The sequence below is a fragment of the Portunus trituberculatus genome, chromosome 46, assembly GCF_017591435.1.
Source record: "Portunus trituberculatus isolate SZX2019 chromosome 46, ASM1759143v1, whole genome shotgun sequence".
NCBI lineage: Eukaryota > Metazoa > Arthropoda > Malacostraca > Decapoda > Portunidae > Portunus > Portunus trituberculatus.
The window spans coordinates 33,384,542-33,404,373 of record NC_059300.1 but is presented as its reverse complement, the minus strand read 5'-3'; the positions used below and the strand labels follow the sequence as shown (position 1 = coordinate 33,404,373).

The window sequence follows — 19,832 nt, the reverse complement described above, 5'->3', positions numbered from 1 at the left end:
TGAGACCAGGCACACCACCACACACCGGGACAACAAGGTCACAACTCCTCGATTTACATCCCGTATCTACTCACTGCTAGGTGAACAGGGGCTACACGTGAAAGGAGACACACCCAAATATCTCCACCCGGCCGGGGAATTGAACCCCGGTCCTCTGGCTTGTGAATCCAGCTCTAACTGAGCTACCGGGCTGTGTGTGTGTGTGTGTGTGTGTGTGTGTGTGTGTGTGTGTGTGTGTTGAATATATTGACGGGTGCTTGCTGGTCATCTTGCCAACCTTCCCCATTACAGAGCGAGCTCAGAGCTCATAGACCGATTTTCGGTATTTCTGACCACACCACATTCCACACACCAGGAAAGCGAGGTCACAAACCCTCGAATTACATCCCGTATCTATTTGCTGCTTGGTGAACAGGGCTACACATTAAGAGGCGCTCCCATTAACTCGTCGCTCCCGGGACTCGACGCCGGGCCTTCTCGGTTGTGAGCCAAATTTGCTAGCCACTACCTGTGTGTGTGTGTGTGTGTGTGTGTGTGTAGACTGTCACTACTGTTTCCTATCATGTAGTGTTGCATTTGCCGCCATCTGAGTCTGCAGCATAGTGCTTCCTGCAGAAATCACAGGTGTAACGAAAAATTTGTGTTACTCTCAATGCATTTGAGCTGTCGCTTCACTTCGCTGTCAGACGTAAGGCCAACTTCGCGCAGACGACACTGCATCGCCGCCGGGGCCCAGCAGGCGGCTGGCTGTGGTGCGGAGCGTGTAGAGCGGCGGAGTCATTCAGTCCGAGCCAGGCAGCAGTAGGTGCTAGTGGTGTGATACCAACAGTCAGGATGTCCAAGATCTCTTGTAAGTAATCCAGTAATCTTGCAAATATCAACGAAACATTTAGATTGTTGATGTGAGGTGTGGTGAGCGAGTGTGAGTGTAGAAGTGGTGGTGCAGGACGGGGAGCGAGCACAGGGATTGATGAGAGTGAGAGCCAATACAGGGAGAGGAAGCAGAGGGAAGGGGACGGATACGTGATACTGTTATGCGAGTAAAGGTGAGTCAGCATGTAATGATGCTGAGTCAAGTTGATGAATTCCATTCCTGATGAGTAGCTAAGCTGTGTGAGAAGACGGGACGTGAGGAGGGAGCATTAGAGTGTCCGTGCGTGATACCCTGCTGCTATTGACGAGTCATGTGGCAAACGAGAGACTTAAGAGACATTATCCCAAATGCCGGCTGAATATCGAACGCAGCTGACGCGTACCATGTATTGTAAGAAACACTCTATGGATGAGTGAATGAAGTAAGGAAGGAATTTGGGCATCCAAGACAGTAGACGTTGCTGTTGATGGACAGTTCTATTTATACTGCTGGCAGTTGTCTACAGTGTACATATTCCACTACTCTAGATTGATAACACTTTGGTTTTGTCAAAATCAGCTGCTCTCCCATGAAGCAATGATGGTTGTCACGCCGCCTCCTGTCAGGAAGATCTCGTGAAGATTATACCGCAAAATTTATGTTTTTACAGTAATACGCACAGCAGTAGTTTTTCACTTGTAATTAGAGTTAGAGATAGCCGAGCCATGGGAGGAATACGTAGCCAGTGTTTACGACTGCTGCACTGCATGCATACTGTACTCTGATTATAGCTGCTACCTACTAGGACAGCTGAACTATATGAACTTAGTTCCTATTAAGTAATAATAAGCGGTTTATTAAACTTACAGTATGCATACTGAAAATCAGAATAGGGAACAGCTAGGGAGGAGGCTTAAGACGAGAACACTATATCGTAATGGTTTAGTTAGTGCTCGCACCTTGTTATGGTGGGGATCGCTTTGACGTGTTGATATTGGTCTGTGTGTGTGTGTGTGTGTGTGTGTGTGTGTGTGTGTGTGTGTGTGACGCTTCATTTATTGAAGCATCCCATCACCAGAATACACAAATCAAATATGTAATTATATACTACAAATTCAGTTGAATATTGCAAGTATTACGTCAGAGGCCAGAGTTGCATACAGATTACAGAGTTGTCAAGTGTGTGTGTGTGTGTGTGTGTGTGTGTGTGTGTGTTTGCAAGGCATTGAATTAATGAACACATTCCATTTTCAAAGTATTTAAAATTAGATGCTGAACATAACAGTGTTACTAATTTTTTTTCTCTCTCTCTCTCTCTCTGTAAGCCATCTAGGAGCCACTATAGAAATACATAAATATAAATATAGTATATGTGATAATGTAAAAATAGGATATATGTGCATATGTACACGTGTGGCAGGCATCCCCACAGCATCCTGTTGTGCGCCAGTGACGCTGTGGTGGGGAAGGAAATGTGTATTGGTGTTGGCATCAGTGGACATCGCGGGAGGGAGATGTGAGGGAAGGATCCACAGCCTGAATGGTGATGGTAACACAGTGCGTCCTTGAGCACCTTGTCAAGATATTTACTTACTTGTTTAAAGGGGGTAGGAGGGACACTGGCCACGCTGTCATTGAAAACCATTGGCCTACTGCCAGCAATATGCTGTGCCTGTTTGAAATCATCACTGATCCTTGTGTGTGTGTGTGAGAGAGAGAGAGAGAGATGTGTATCTACATTGTGTGTGGTTGTGTCCATGATTGGCAATAATTCATGTGGCATTGATGATGATAATAGTAAAGTCTGCACTCCTCAACATTCTCTCCTTTTCCTACAACTCTTCATATACCTTTTTTTGCTTTTCTCCCTATTTTTCTCCTTTCATTTATCTTTTTTTTTCTCCTGTTTTCCATACCTTTTACATTCTACTTCTTCCATTTTCTTCTTTCCTCTGCCTCTCCAGGGAAGAAAGAGCAGAGGGGCCTCCATCTTCCTCTTCCTTCCACTTTCTCTTTCACTACCTCATTCACTTTCCCCTTGCTTCCTCCTCCTTCTCCTCCTCCTCCTCTTCCCCTTCCCCTTCCTCTTCTTCTTCTTCTTCTTCTTCTTCTTCTTCTTCTTCTTCTTCTTCTTCTTCTTCTTCTTCTTCTTCTTCTTCTCTTCTCCTCCTCCTCCTCCTCCTCCTCCTCCTCCTCCTCCTCCTCCTCCTCCTCCTCCTCCTCCTCCTCCTCCTCCTCCTCCTCCTCCTCCTCCTCCTCCTCCTCCTCCTCCTCCTCCTCTCCTCCTCCTCTTCTTCTTCTTCTTCTTCTTCTTCTTCTTCTTCTTCTTCTTCTTCTTCTTCTTCTTCTTCTTCTTCTTCTTCTTCTTCTTCTTCTTCTTCTTCTTCTTCTTCTTCTTCTCCTCCTCCTCCTCCTCCTCAATCCACCAGTCTTTCACTAGCAGTTCCCTTTCACTCCACCAACAGGATGCCATCACTTGTATACTGCACAGTGCCAGCCAGACTGACTTTCTCCTGGTCAGTCCTCCCTCCTGAATCCCCACCCCCCCTTTCCCTGGCACTCCTTCATTACTCATCTTTTGTGTGGTATTAACATTTTACTAAACATCACAGTGGTGTTTGAGAAGGGTCACTCAATTTTGCTCAGGATTCTGCTTTCACTCTGATGCTTATTACATTTCTTTTTTATTAAGTTCAGTAGTGTTGGCTTTATCCATGCAGAGTATATATATTTTGTTACTGTGCCTACTGTAGATGTGGTCTTTGCTGAACCAGGATGACACAGTGGTATGTGTGTGATGAAATGATAAGAGCTCATCATCTCCTCCATGGGCTGCCTCACACTCATTTATAACCTTGATTACATAATACCACATTTAGGTAACTTAAGTTCCTAACTGTTGAGATAAGATACAGCACTTGAATTGGTATTGTTCCTTGAGTTCATTATTTGGTATCTGTATTTTTTTTTCAGTCTACAGTATTCATATAACTACAAGAGAGAGAGAGAGAGAGAGAGAGAGAGAGAGAGTACATACTTAGCTATATGTGTTGCATTTCTACATAATGAAGTTGTAATGAAGAAAACTCGTGAATATAATAAACCTTTATTTTTTAGTTATTTGTGTGCAGTGAGAGGTAGGAGGTGGAGACAGCAGCTATAGTTCATTGAGCAGTTGAGGAAAGAATGAGGGAGGGTGAAATAAGAGTACTCCAATTATGTGAACAGTGCAGCAGTTCAACTCACACAGATGTGGATAAGATAACGGGAAAAATGGTCAGATTGGGAGATAAGATTTCACAAAAATTATTTTATTACACATCTGAACAAATAAAGTATGGAACTGCAGAAAGGCAAGTAGCTGAGGCTCAGTAATAAAGTGCTCTTCTCTTGGCCATAAGCAAAATTTGTGCCTCACTGTTGCTAGTTTTGCATTGAGGGGATCAATGATGTTATAAGTGTATGGTGTTGTTTTCTTGTCTTTAATCCCCAGCTAATAGTGTACCTGTGGAGAGAGTTTCTGTCACCAAGAAAACCAAAAGGAAGCGGACTGCAAATTGAGTAACTGTCTGGAAAAATAGGGAAAAGAATGACTGCTTGATGCTGGTTATTGGTGATTAAAGAGAACAAGAGAGAAAAGTGCTGTGGGAGGATAAAAATGCTATGTCCATGACATAGCATTGTACTCCCCACAATCTTTTGGCTAATTTCTTTAAAATCTTTTAGGGAACCTGCAGTTTCAGTGGGCCTCTTTTTTTTAAATGTATTGTAGCCCTTGGCAGGTCTCTCTCTCTTGTGTAAACACACACGCACACACACACACACACACACACACACACACACACACACACACACACACACACACACACACACACACACACACACACACACACACACACACACCGCAGAGTGTAGTGGTTAGCACGCTCGACTCACAATCGAGAGGGCCGGGTTCAAGTCCCGGGGCGGCGAGGCAAATGGGCAAGCCTCTTGATGTGTGGCCCCTGTTCACCTAGCAGTAAATAGGTATGGGATGTAATTCGAGGAGTTGTGGCCTCGCTTTCCCGGTGTGTGGAGTGTGTTGTGGTCTCAGTCCTACCCGAAGATCAGTCTATGAGCTCTGAGCTCGCTCCGTAATGGGGAAGACTGGCTGGGTGACCAGCAGACGACCGAGGTGAATTACACACACACACACACACACACACACACACACACACACACACACACACACACACACACACACACACACATGCATACATGTTGCCCTGATACACAGGGCTCCATTGGCCGTGACTACCAAGTGAGGTGTCAGACAAAGTCCACAGAACAACACAAAAGATAAGATTAAACAGTGAACTCTCCCCTTTGGGCAGATGATCACTTGAGTGGCTGGGATAATGAAGCTGCTGTGTCACCATCATTGGCTGTTGCATAAAGAGAAATGTAGTTAAGAATAAGGAATGCTTTGTTTTTTTTTTTTTTTTTTTTTTTTTTTTACTTATTTTACTATATCAGTTAGTTGCATTTCCCTACTTACATTCATTAAAGATATCTTGATATTACTACTTCTCCTATGTGTCAATATGTTTGGATGAGGATAATTTTTGGTTGCTATTGCTTGTCAACTTAGCAGAATGACACTCAACCAGCTTGGAGGAGATAACTTGGGAAACATACTGGGATTATTATCATGATCACAAGCTGACACATCAGGAGACTGTATTGTGGTTATTTTACCTAATATTATTGCTTAGAATGACACTTTTCCTCTTAACAAACTGAAACATATGTTGTTACACATCTACTTCCTCATCACCTCCAGAATTTAAAAGAGATGAAGAGGCTTCAAACCAGTCACTCCTTTACCGTCAGGATAGGCACTGTATATATTGGGATTTTCTCCACTTTCTTTCCCCTCTGGTGTGATTCTCATTCTCTCTCTCTCTCTCTCTCTCTCTCTCTCTCTCTCTCTCTCTCTCTCTCTCTCTCTCTCTCTCTCTCTCTCTCTCTCTCTCTCTCTCTCTCTCTCTCTCTCTCTCTCTCTCTCTCTCTCTCTCTCTCTCTCTCAAGAAGTTATGGAGTTTAAGGATACAAAAAAAGTAGAAAACATGCATGCTTTCTCATCCCTGGTAACAAAGAGCAAGAGTTGTCATGGCCTGTTGGGTTGAGCCTGTGATTGGTGTGTTGGGTGAATGGCCTGATGAGTTCAGTTTGTGATTGGTGTATGGTTGATTGCAGGCGGACCGGTGGTGGAGGTGCTGGGTGATGAGATGACCCGTATCATCTGGGACCTCATCAAGCAGAAGCTGATCCTGCCCTTCCTGGATGTGGAGCTGCACACCTACGACCTGGGCATGGAGAACCGGGATGTCACCAATGACCAGGTGACGGTGGACTGTGCCAATGCCATCAAGAAGTACAGTGTCGGCATCAAGTGTGCCACCATCACTCCTGATGAGAAGAGGGTCGAAGGTCAGTTGGTGGCACTTGATTGGTCTTTGGCTCATGCACTGCTTATCTTAATAACACCTATGAGTCAGACTGACAAGCTGCTCACATAGGAGGATTGAGTGAGCACAATATGTGAGGAATGATGTTTAGAGAGCAAAGGGTCAGCCAAAGGAAATATTGACCTTAAATTGTGAGAACATTGCTTTTTGTAAGTTTTTTTTTTTTAAGAGAATACTAGTGGGGGAAGAAAGCCTTAGATTTATGAGTAGGTAGTTTTGATTTTATCTCTATGACACTGACACTAGATGTTATTATTAAGATATTTTTAACCCAATGTTTTGTACAAAAGAAGAAAAAATGCAGCACCACAATGTGATTTTGTCCAAGAGGGAAAATTTTATCAGTGATCAACAAAAGTTTCAGGAAATAGTACAGCTTGGTAGGTCTATACTTCAGTTTCTTTTGTGTAGCACTGAAGTAAATTAATGTAAAGCTATTTAAATCTCTGGTTGAACCACACCTTTCAATGACTTGTCCTTGATTCAGAGTTCAACCTCAAGAAGATGTGGAAGTCTCCCAATGGCACCATCCGCAACATCCTGGGTGGTACAGTGTTCCGAGAAGCCATCATCTGCAACAACATTCCTCGCCTGGTGCCGGGCTGGAAGAAACCAATCATCATTGGCCGTCATGCCCACGCTGATCAGGTCTGGCTTCCCTCAGGCTTTCCCTCTGGTAGATACAGGGGTGTTCCTAGAGTATTTGGCACCCGGGGCAGATAATTCCTTTACACCCCCCTCCCAAAGGTGGATGTGTGTGGGGGGGGGGGCTTCAGTCAGAGTACGAATAACACCGAATCATACAAGACGGCAAACCAATCATAGAATAGACTACTGGAACGATACTGTTTGATTGTTAATCTCTGGTTTTGTGTGTTTAATATAAATAGAATCAAGGATTTTAGTATCACTAGGTATATTTACTTTACTTAGAATCTTGAAACCACTTTCAGAAAAGAGATATTCATTTGATTGACAGTGCAAGCGAATTTGAGAGAACGAAGGTTGTGTAAGTGGTTTCCTAATTCGTGCCGAGACACCCTTATGTTCGGCAACACAAAGCATCGAGTTGCGCTTCGTCTCGCCAACATATCGTTGCTTGCACGACGAACATACATATTCATACACTACACTAGATTTTAGGAATGAAGGAATTGAATCTTTGTAAGGAAAGAAGGATTTCAGAGTATAAGAGTTACAGAAAATAGAGTTAAACTTTCTTTCTGGAAAGTGTTGTTTCAGTAAGTGATTAAGTTTTTTCTGAATCACGAAACTCAAATGGCCATAGTAGGGTAATTTTATGTAATGTACTAATGTGTCATCCTTATCTTTTTGCAAAGGGTTATGAATATTATCCAAGAAATTTTTTATATAATTTTGTATTCTTCATATGGCACCCCCCTCTGGTTGTCACCCGGGGCAGACCACCCCCCTCGCCCCGCCCCCTTAGTACGCCACTGGGTAGATATGCTTCTTTCTTCTCTGTCATGGTTACCTTGTAGCCCTGCTCATCCTAAGTATCTCTGCTGCTAAGGGGGAAACTACTTTTTTGTGTTATTGAAACATTTTCTCTTTCTCATGTTTTTCCAGATATGTCTTTTTTCTATTCAGCTTGATGAGGCTCCTTAACTTTTTTGGTTTGGAGTTGATTTGTAGATGTTTGAGGGTTTGTGAATGGATGTGTTGTATATGTCATTAAGAATGGTGTCAGAGATTGGTGTCATAATGTGATGAGGTGTAATACATTTTCATAGAGTGGAAAGCAGTGATGGTGAATATGAGTGATGTGATGGTAAGGTAGCATTGTTGGCATCTTTTCAGTACAAGGCAGTGGACTTCGTGGTGCCAGGCCGGGGGAAGCTAGAGATCAGCTGGATTCCTGCCGAGGCCGGAGCACCAGGAGTGAAGGAGGTGATTCATGACTTCCAGGGGGCGGGTGTGGCCCTCGGCATGTTCAACACCGACGACTCCATCAGGTCAGGACTTACACACCTTCCTGGACTTGATTTGTTTTTATTTAGTACATTTTCACTTTACTTTTTACATGATAGTTGGTTTATACATTGATAAGTGATTGGTGTTCAAAGTTTGATGTCAGTCGCTGCACCGCTGGGAGTAGAATTTCCCTTATTGCATCTTTGTTAAACTCAATCTTGTTTTGAGAGTCTGCCTTCTCTCATTCACTTTGTTCAAATGCAGGGCTCTATAATAAAGCATCACCTTACTTACTTGATGTGATGCAGCATTTCAGTTATACAAACACTGCAGCTTTTGTTTTCTATGATGCAGTCTTTAAAGATGTCAGTCATTTGGTGGTGTGTGTTAAGGATTACTCAGCCATCAGTGAAATACACACTTGAGTACGTACTTACTTTTAATACATACTGACTTGTAAAATAAGTCATCACTGGTCTAACAGCTTGTATTAACTGAAGTTTTTGTATTAATTGATTTTCTTGTGATAGATGATTGCTGCAGTAATTGTGTTTGGTGCTGAATGGGCTCACACTAAGTGGTGCTTGACTGTACTCATTTGTATTGTGATGAATCCATGACTCACCCAACAGGTCCTTTGCTCATGCCTCCATGGTGTATGCCCTAGACCGCCAGATGCCTCTCTATATGTCTACCAAGAACACCATTCTCAAGAAGTATGACGGCCGCTTCAAGGACATCTTCCAGGAGGTGTATGACAGGTGAGGAGGAGCTGCTTGCCACTCGCCACTCACCTCACTATTAGTGGCCCTGAATAACTGCATCACTTGCAGTTTTTGAGGAGGTTCATGTGTTAAAGCCCCACTCAGCATGTAGGGATAGCTTGTTTCAGGACTTGAGACATCCTTATGCATGTTGCAGTGAGTACAAGGCCAAGTATGAGGCTGCCGGCATCTGGTATGAGCACCGGTTGATTGATGACATGGTGGCGCAAGCCATGAAGAGTGAGGGAGGCTTTGTCTGGGCGTGCAAGAACTATGATGGAGATGTGCAGTCAGATTCTGTGGCCCAAGGATTTGGTAAGTTTTGCATTGCCTAGAGTTAATGTGCTAGCTTGCCATTTATACCTTGGTCACTCCAAGGTGAGATGTTTTTGGTGACTCAGAAAGCTCCATCAAGTGTGCTGTATTGTCAGACATATTGCCAGATGGAATCCACCATCCAGATAGCACTGTATACAAAAAGAACAGAAAAGAATGTATAATACTTGAAATAAGAAGAGCACCAAATTATCTTTAAAACTTGGAATCATTATCATAGTATTTATAGTTTTTATGTACTGTTTTTTCTTGCCTTGCCTTTATTAGAAAAGACAGGAAAATCAGGCCTTTTAATGAACTATATAACATTTTCAGGATCACTGGGCATGATGACATCTGTGTTAGTCTGTCCTGATGGCCGCACTCTGGAGTCTGAGGCAGCTCACGGCACAGTGACGCGCCACTACCGCCAGCACCAGCAGGGCAAGGAAACCTCCACAAACCCCATAGGTATGCAAACCTTCCCTAGTAATGACCTGAGTCAGTGCTTGTCTTTCTCAAGGGGTGATACTGCAGGACTCACTGAAAACTGATGGATACAAAAATTAATATTTAGGAACGATTGTACCATTATCGGAACTTTGTGTTCTGTTCTGAATCTTTGTACAGTCTGATGGTCAGTCTGTATTGGGTATGGCACTCTCCCATCTGTGTGGAAAGAGAGTGAAGTGAGCCTTAAGACCTAGCTTAATCTTGAAGTACAATTCTGATAACTGATGGATCTGGCCTGAACAAGATTGGCTCAGATCTAGGGGCTGCCTGGCTTGTCTTGTACAGACACTGACAGAACACTATCTGGTAGAAGTTTGTGAATTGCTGAAATATAATTTACGTTTGTGTTGCTGTCTTTCTTCCCACAGCTTCCATCTTTGCTTGGACACGTGGTCTGGCCCACCGTGCCAAGCTGGACAACAACGATGCCCTCGCCAAGTTTTCCCAGGCCCTGGAGGATGTGTGTGTACAAACCATTGAGTCTGGTGCCATGACCAAGGACTTGGCCATCTGCATCAAGGGCATGTCTAGGTGAGACCAAGCAACAATTTGCTGGGACTGGCTGGAGCTGTGGGCACATACCCCTTCCCTGTCCTACCTACCTCATATACAAACACATACAGCATACTGCCATATAAATAAACTTTACAGTTCAGACCCAATTAACAGACAGTTCTCACCAAAACAAATTGTTGTTCAATTATAATCCATGGTCAGCTCAGTCCTACCTTTTTTTAACACAAGTTATTTAGGTATATGTAGTGTAATAACACATACAGTAGTTTATCCCACCAATTTGACTCCAGAAGTAATAACATAATTCATTGCATGGCCATATGTGCATCCCATATACTCTTTAAGCAACCTTTCATGCTAGATAGGTGCCCCTCATGACTGATAACCAAGTAGCACTGACCTTGTGAACATATTTTTCAAGTAAGAGTGATGGAATCTCTTCCTTCAGTGTGACACGGGCAGACTACCTCAACACGTTTGAGTTCCTCGATAAACTGGCAGAGAACCTCAAGAAGAAGATGACTGGAGCTTGACTAACCTCTCCACCAGCCAGACTCTAGCACAACATTCCCTACCAGCAGCCAGAAGCCAGAGCAATTAGCTCTACTGGGGAAGAACACTTTTATAGCTTTTCTCATATTGAAAGATTGTAAATTCCCATCCCCATATGTTTAGAAGTATTTTCCCTAATATTATCATATCAGGGATAGAAAATTAGAGTCCATTGTCTTAAAAAATAATCAGCATTTTTTATATGTATTTAAATATGTTTTCCTGTAATGCCCTGCAATGTGTCAGCATACATTTTTTTTTTTTTTTTTTTTTTTTGCCACAATCCTCAGCTTGTAAATGCCTTAACTGATTGTGTGTGTGTGTGTGTGTGTGTGTGTAATGAGAAAATATTGTCATCTTGGTATAATGTTACAGGGTGAAATGTTTTTTTACAGTGATATATGAATCTTAGCAGTCGATGTCAGCAAAACAATGGCAATAAATTAATATATTTATTTGCATTTTAATTTTACATGCATTATTTTCTCCTTTCATTGAACTACATAGACGAACATTTGGTGTTTAAAATAAGAGCAAACATTTTGACTTGCTTCATAGGCAAGTCTTGAGACCGTCTCTTTATGTCTACATAGGACTGGTTGCTACACTGCTGGTGCAGGAAGTGTGAGGCAGGCAGGGAGGGAGGAAAGTCTTGGCAACATGCACTCATGGGCTGGGTTCAGTTAATTCAGCATCATGAAAGGTTACTAAAAGCATACAATATCAATCTCCAACCACTGATCTGCGAAGTAACACAAACCTACCTTTGGAATCATGAAAACAATCTTTAAAACTGAAAAAAAAAACATTGTTTAAAAACCTTAAACACCAATATAAATCCTTAACAACCCTTATAAATTTGAAATCCTATTGTAAATATTTATATACCCTTGCAAATCACGAATGAGTAATGCAAACATAATAATCTGTCTTTGAAATCATGAAAATAATCTTTAAAACAAAAAAACACACCGATATAAAAACTTAAAAAAAAAAAAAAATCTATAAACTTGAAGCACCAGTGTAAACCCCAGACTTTCTTATAGGTAATGCAAACATCACGAGTCACTGCTGTCATCATGAAAACAACCAGTTTTATTGGAGAATTCACACCGCAGAGTTAATGAAACATGACGCGCTCTTGCCGCAGACTTTCACCACTGGCGAGGCTCATCCATCGGAACTAGTCTCCGTTTTTCTTGCATTCTTTCTCAAATGCAACTATCTTTGCTGCTGCTGCTGCTACTACTATTACTACTACTACTACTACTACTACTACTACTACTACTACTACTACTACTGCTGCTACTACTACTACTACTACTACTACTATTACTACTATTATTACTGTTTTCATTACTTCTACTACTGATATACTGATATTACTAGTACTATAAATGTAAAGGCAGGTATATTTTGTACACGGGATGCCCCGTCTAGGCCTGATGTTACACTCTCTCTCTCTCTCTCTCTCTTACACACACACACACACACACACACACACACACACACACACACACCGCAGAGTGTAGTGGTTAGCACGCTCGACTCACACTCGAGAGGGTCCGGGTTCGAATCCCGGAGGCGGCGAGGCAAATGGGTAAGCCTCTTAATGTGTCGTCCCTGTTCACCTAGCAGTAAATAGGTACGGGATGTAACTCGAGGGGTTGTGGCCTCGCTTTCCCGGTGTGTGGAGTGTCTTGTGGTCTCAGTCCTACTCGAAGATCGGTCTATGAGCTCTGAGCTCGCTCCGTAATGGGGAAGACTGGCTGGGTGACCAGCTTGGAGCATGGAACATGTACGGGAATGGGGATTGAAAGGATGGTATAAGGATAAATGTGCAAACCAGAAGGGTGTGTGGATAGGGACGGCTGACATGGTGACATGGAGGAAGGTTAAGAAAAGAGGTGTCGCTTTATTGAAAAGTTATGAAATCCTGCCTATGAAATTGATCTATTAAATTCCTTTGAGTCACCATATATCACTCTCGATAAAGAAAAGTATAGGAAGGTTTCTTTATCAGATAGAGAACCGTCTGTACGTAACATTTTATTGAAACAGCGTCTCTCTCTCTCTCTCTCTCTCTCTCTCTCTCTCTCTCTCTCTCTCTCTCTCTCTCTCTCTCTCTCTCTCTCTCTCTCTCTCTCTCTCTCTCATAGATAATCCACACAGGAAAAATGATTCCATAGCTTTTCAAAATGGATCGAGGTGTGATTTAAAGGTAAGAATGATCTTTATCCAGTCATTATCACCATCAGACACTGTCACTATCAGGCATTCGCACTTCCCTCGTCACTGTTCGGCACTGCCACCATCAGGCACTCGCACCTCCCAGTTTTTCCTATTACTTGCACTATTTCAAGAGAGAGAGAGAGAGAGAGAGAGAGAGAGAGAGAGAGAGAGAGAGAGTATTATTCTTCATCACTTGATTATTCCTGCTCAGCAAACTCTTTGAGAGCTGGCATCCAAGTAAACCTTTTACCATGATGCTTTTGTTGCTCCTGGTCAGTGGTGTCCTCGTATAAAGAATAAATTGACAGATAAGTAAACAAGAAAATGTAGGGTCAGGATGACAAAGATGGCGATTCACAAACTTCACACACGCACTCTATAACATTGCATATGAACATCCTATAGCTAACAATCGACCATCCTTTTCACAAACAAAAGTATGAAAAAAGTAAACATTATAATATTATACAAAAGATTATATAAAGTAGCTGTAATAGAGGTGTTTGTGTAGAGAGAAGAGGAGTGTGTGGGGGCGGGGCGGCGGGGCGGAGCAGCCTGGCAGCCTCCATAACAGCCACCAGCAGCCCCTCTACACTCAACATGGTGCGTATCTCGTCCTATTTCACCGCCTTGCCCGTGTTTGAACCCCACCTATGCTACCTCAATCACACCAGGGAAGCCTATGGGATCTACTGACGGCCTGGGTGACGTGATAGGTGGCCTGGGTGGGTTAAAACTGACGTGTGAGCAACGCCTCCCTGTCATCTCATTGCACGGGCTCCAGGGATTACACTCGCTTTTTTATTGACAAGTAGGGCGTTATCGTGGTGTTTATAACCTTAGAGGGTTGTTCGACTCGTGTTGCTTGGGTTCTCTGTATAATTTTTGGTTGATTTTACAGTGTGGCCAGAGAATACGTGACTGCTTGTTGGTGTTACGGGTCTACCTAGAGCTGCTGTCACTTGTGTTGGATGCGTGGGTTATATTGACTTACTGCCTCACTTACTTACTTTTTTATGTAAGAGAGGAGGACTGGCTAAAGGCAAAGTAAAAAGGCCCACTCAGTTGCCAGTCTCTTTACAGAGCCGATAAAATTAGCCAAAAGACGGAGAGTAATGTCTTGAAACCTCCCTCTTAAATAAAGTCAAGTCATAGGAAGTTGGTAATAAAGACACAGACGGAGTTCCAGAGTTTACCAGAGAAGGGTATGAAAGATTGAGAATACTGGTTAACTCTTGTGTTACTTACTTGCCTACTTACCAACTGTCTTACTAACTGCCTTATTTCCCCCATAGTAGTATGTCATATTTGTTAGAGTTGTGAAGCCTGGCCTTGATAATTGCAGGTTATGGTGTGACTTACTTTACTAGAGTAAAAGAATGATACAATTGTACGTCATGTGATTGCATTTCTTTCCCCTGCCGAGTGTGGGCACTGGTGAGTTGTGCCTCTGAGGTGAGTGAGTTGCTGTGAGTTCCAGCCCTGCCCAGTTTGGAGTAATATGACCCAGTGCAATGATGAGCTACATTTCTCGTCTTTCTCAAAATGTAATGTGAGAATTTGTAAGATGACACCCAACCAAACTTATAAATGACCTGTGATGTTTGCTTCCATGGACACACAATTGTCATTAGTCATTAGTCATTCATATGAGAGGAGATGTCATTTCTAAGTAGAGTAATCCGTCCTAATTTGTCCTTAGCATGTCTCTGAGTTGTATTTGTCTACATATTGCTTGACCATTCAATTGATTCTTGTCACTTACCAGACATTGATGCAGAACATTATATTGTACACCATTGTGTACAGTATAACCAATTCTAAGACAGGTTTCTTCAATATATTTTTCCCAAATGCATTTTCAACAATTTTTTATTCATTTTTTTCCCCACCTTTATCATACTTCTACCTTAATACACAAAATGACATAGTTTCAAGATTTTTTTTCTGTTTCTGTGTGTATTTTTGTGTGAAGCTGCATTGGTAAAAGTGGTGACGGTTCAGGTAGTGAAGTCCAGAGTGATGTGAAAGGTGTCTCAGATAGTGGTTAAATGAGGCACAGCTTGAGACGCTGCATCATCTGTGTCGTCACCACCACTGCCACACTCACAGAGTCATGTTTGTTATCATCACCAAGAGGTGTGTTTGTGTCACTGCTTGGAACAACAATAGCAAGTGTGAGAAATACCTCTCAGTAAAAATTTTCAGAAAATATTTATAGTAGTTATATCTGCTGATAATGAAATAGTTATTGGAGAGATTACTGTAGAATCAAACATAACAGCCTGCTCACCCAACTGCTGTAACTATCAAAAGACTTCCAAATGAAGTTGTCTGTGAGAACTGCACACACCTAACTATGGGTGAATTTTGAGAAGTGAGTGATAATGATTTACTTCAATAAAGGCTGTTGAATAACTAATTATCATGGCATATTAAGCCTTTCACTGCAACATGAAACAATTAGCAGCACCAGAAGTATTGCATGAAATCTTTATAAGCATCTACAACATATTAATGCAATTTCTTCAAAGATTGGATGTGGCTGTAGAATGAGTTAAAACATCTCAGAGTGATTAGTAATTAGGGAGTGTGTGCCAAGTAGCGTCATAGGATTACACATTTAAAATTTTTTTATTGCCTGTAGGTAACTAGAAGAGTAATGGAAGCACCATTAAGCTTCCATCCATTAGTGGCACAGGCAATTTTATTCATAGTAGTACCCATATTAGGGCCCATATCACCACCCAAGCACATCTCTGGTGTAACCACCTATAACCTGGGTATCATGGTGACATGTAGGTAACTTTAAACTACTTGACAAATGGCAAAGTTTCAAGGCCGTACTTGGTGGGATTTGAACCTATGCATGGACGCCTGCCTGATCCCATGCTCACCACCTTATCCACTACACCACTGCCTTCCTCATTAGTCATTAGTAGATGCTTGTAATGATGTGTTTAGAGTAGTGTCAGCACATGACTTATAGATTTACAAATGCTGTAAGCTAATCAGGTGTGGTAAGGTGAGATGGATAAGGGTTGAGGGTGAATGTATTGCATGTGTGAGTGTTGTTGCATTATTAGGGTGATCACTTACACCTGTTTCCTCATCCACAGATCCGGTTCATTCTCATCCAGAACCGGGCTGGCAAGACGCGGCTGGCAAAGTGGTACATGAATTTTGATGATGATGAGAAGCAGAAGCTGATTGAGGAGGTTCATGCAGTGGTGACAGTGCGTGATGCCAAACACACCAACTTTGTGGAGGTGAGGATGGCAGGATGTGTTGTGGCTTTCCTTCTCTTACTTGCCTTGTGCCAACCACCACTAACAGCTACACTTTGGGTGTGAGAAGTTTTGAAACACCTTTACTGTATACCATATCTGATGAAAGGTACAGGCACCAGGGCGAGCCAGGTGCTGGTGGGTGTACTGTGTTCAGATTCTTTTCATAGTATTAGAAAGTATACATGCTTTTTTTATTTTCCTGACAGAAGCTTCACATTTTGTCATTGTGGTCATTTTGTGACGTCTGATCTCATTCCATTTCAGTTCCGTAACTTCAAGATTGTATACCGCCGCTACGCTGGGCTGTACTTCTGCATATGTGTGGACATAGCAGACAACAACCTGGCTTACCTGGAGGCCATTCACAACTTTGTGGAGGTGCTCAATGAGTACTTCCACAATGTGTGTGAGCTGGACTTGGTGTTCAATTTCTATAAGGTGAGGAGGACCATACTCAGAAAGGATAGGTAGTCATCAATTTTAAACATGGATTAGGTGGAGGTTAGTGGTTAGTTCAACTTGCACAAAGCCTGCAGCTTTATCAAGGTACACAAGGTCACAAGCTGTGGAAGGTCTTGTGGCTGTACTTTTTTGAGTTTGATTCAGTCTCATCATCCAGTAAGGTTAGCTCTGTCAAAAATTACAGCAAACATGTAATTCTCCATTTTGTTCGTAGGAATGCATCCATATTTTTCCCCTTTGATAATACAAGAGAAGATTTACTTAAGAATGATCTCAGATGAAAATTGTCTTAATCGTTTATGGTTTTTGTTCCTGGTTCCATCTGTCAGTTGTCAATCATGTGAGCTTTCTTCCTAAAGGATAAGATGAAACACCCTGCAAATCTTGGCCATTAGAACATGTGAAGCTACTATTACAATCTCTGGTGCATTTCCAGGATAATCACTTGTGATATCTATGAGTACTTTTCATAGTACAGTTTAACCTCTTTTCATCAATAAGACTTTCATTGGAGGGTTTTGTCTTTCTTACTGTTCCCAAAAGGCCACAGGTTGCTCACATCATTGTTCCCCAACAGGCATACAGTGTGGTGGATGAGATGTTCCTGGCTGGAGAGATCAGGGAGACCAGCCAAACCAAGGTACTCAAGCAGCTCCTCATGCTCAACTCCTTAGAGTAACATGGTGCACTCCACTGTTTCTCTACTGGCTGGCTCTTCTAACACCCAAGAGAGAGAGAGAGAGAGAGAGAGAGAGAGAGAGAGAGAGAGAGAGGGAGGGGGGGAAACAGAAATGGAAAAAGTGTGACAAGGCAGCATGGGATATCACCACAGCCACTCCCTTGGGTTATGTATATATGTACCCTAAGACATCCACAGTCTGGCCAGCACTGTTGTAGGCTGTGAGGAGTGCTGCTCAGTGCTTGGTTTGTCTGTGGAACAAAGTATGTATATTTAGCGTGTATGTAAAGTATTAGTGAGGGATGCTTGTGGCAGGTGGAAATACACACTTCTTTCAACAAAACTCAATCAGGGTTATATGCCACTGGTCTCACACACACACACACACACACACACACACACACACACACACACACACACACACACACACACACACACACACACACACACACACACACACACACACACACACACACACACACACACACACACACACACACACACACATACAGTTCACATGATGGCCAGTGAGTGGAACAAAGTGTCTTTATGCCTTGGTTTTGTGGTTGTGTTTCAGACATGTGTAGTCTCAGGTTTTGTTGGCTGGTGTGGTCACTGGAGGTGCAGTGCTCCTGAACATTGCTTGAGTTCATGAATGTAATATTCTCCTGTTTAAAGTGAAATGTATCTTGAAATCATTCTGTCTCCTCTTACTCTCTCTGTTCATTGCTGTTGTCCTTCCTTTTCTTCTTTTCATCATATTCAATCAAGTTTCCACTCTCTCTATGACAAATGGCTTTTTCACCCTTCTCTCAACAATGCTGTAGTTTGACACATCTGGTCCACACATGGGAGTTGTAGGACAATAACAGGAACATGTAGCAATACAGAAAGCATCTCCTGAGTGGCAGATGGCAAGGCATTCCAAGGGAGCACCACCAGACTCTGACCTATGTGTGTTGGCCACAAGGGAGCGTGGTGTAGTGGTGTAGTGTGTAGTGAGGACAGGACGCCCCTCTGAGCCATGTAGACATACAGATACACTCCCAAACACAAAGACAACAACGATGTGTTCAGTAATGTAGTTCAGGCGGCCGCGGCATGTGGACCCATGGATGTCTCAGCTGACTCCTGAAAAACACACACACACACGTGGATCAAAGAGGCTAAGTTAATCACACAAGTGCTTTATCTTTATTTTTCCATTTTCCATTTGTATTCTGTCTTGCCTCAGTGGATGTGTCGTTACATTCCAGCCGAGGAGCACTTGTAAGACGTTGAAGTGTGTTGTGTGTGTGTGTGTGTGTGTGTGTGTGTGTGTGTGTGTGTGTGTGTGTGTGTGTGTGTAATTTAGTTCAGCATGAGTGAGGGCCGAGTGGTGAGCTCACTACTTCCAATACTTGGTGAGAGAATCCTGACAAGAGTTGTGTGTAGTATGTATGTCTGTAGGTTATGTTAGGTACATACTCATCGAGAAGACAGTGAGTAAAACGTGTTGTGCATTGTTATTGTTGCTCTTTACAGTTTTCCCTTTAGTTTTTTCTTTGATACACTCGAGGCAGTCAGTTGGTTAGCACACAGCAGGGATAATTTTGAATTTTACACTTGTATTTAGATCAAGACCAGACTCAGAGTGTGTGTGTGTGTGTGTGTGTGTGTGTGTGTGTGAAATGATGATACCTATACTTTGTGCGAAGTTCCAAATCTTCATCTCGAAATCATTGTAATGTTAAGGTCATGTCACCCCGTTTAAAAAAATAAGTGAAATCTGGCAGTGGATTTAGGTTTTTCTTGTTGTATACTTAAAATGTTTATTAATAATATTATAAATTATGAATAATTATAGATCTTTCCCTGTGTGTGTATGTATGTGTTTGAGAGAGAGAGAGAGAGAGAGAGAGAGAGAGAGAGATGTCTTTCTATGTGCCTGTCTTGAATTTCCTTGTCACTTTGTGGTCATGATCTTTGGCAATGTAGTCTTGTCTCAATACATGTTTTTGAAGTAAAGTGGTTGTCTTGCTCTGTTCAACATGCTCTTCATGTTCAGCAGGTCATCATGCACACACATTACAGTATACATATATTGTAATACACGATCACTTCCAGATTATCAAGGAAACTATGGCTTATATATATATATATATATATATATATATATATATATATATATATATATATATATATATATATATATATATGATTGATTTATTG

General features: G+C 42.2%; 2 protein-coding genes across 3 annotated transcripts; both read left to right on the top strand.

The window, feature by feature from the left end:
• The first annotated feature begins 693 nt into the window (after positions 1 to 693).
• On the top strand, positions 694 to 11,413 carry LOC123519877 (isocitrate dehydrogenase [NADP] cytoplasmic-like). 2 transcript variants are annotated; one of them, XM_045281504.1, is made up of 9 exons: positions 694 to 850; positions 6,092 to 6,325; positions 6,851 to 7,011; positions 8,185 to 8,339; positions 8,931 to 9,059; positions 9,220 to 9,377; positions 9,714 to 9,848; positions 10,259 to 10,421; positions 10,855 to 11,413. In XM_045281504.1, the coding sequence occupies exons 1-9, from the start codon at positions 835 to 837 to the stop codon at positions 10,937 to 10,939; spliced, it is 1,236 nt and encodes a 411-aa protein (XP_045137439.1). In that variant the 5' UTR covers positions 694 to 834; the 3' UTR covers positions 10,940 to 11,413. The 2 variants fall into 2 exon arrangements, with proteins under 2 accessions (XP_045137439.1, XP_045137438.1); XM_045281503.1 differs by lacking the exon at positions 694 to 850 and adding an exon at positions 2,234 to 2,396.
• A 2,229-nt stretch (positions 11,414 to 13,642) lies between these two features.
• On the top strand, positions 13,643 to 19,628 carry LOC123519878 (AP-2 complex subunit sigma). The gene is made up of 4 exons (XM_045281505.1): positions 13,643 to 13,793; positions 16,310 to 16,459; positions 16,745 to 16,918; positions 17,520 to 19,628. Exons 1-4 carry the CDS (start codon positions 13,791 to 13,793, stop codon positions 17,619 to 17,621), a joined length of 429 nt encoding a protein of 142 aa, XP_045137440.1. The 5' UTR covers positions 13,643 to 13,790; the 3' UTR covers positions 17,622 to 19,628.
• Positions 19,629 to 19,832: the final 204 nt, after the last annotated feature.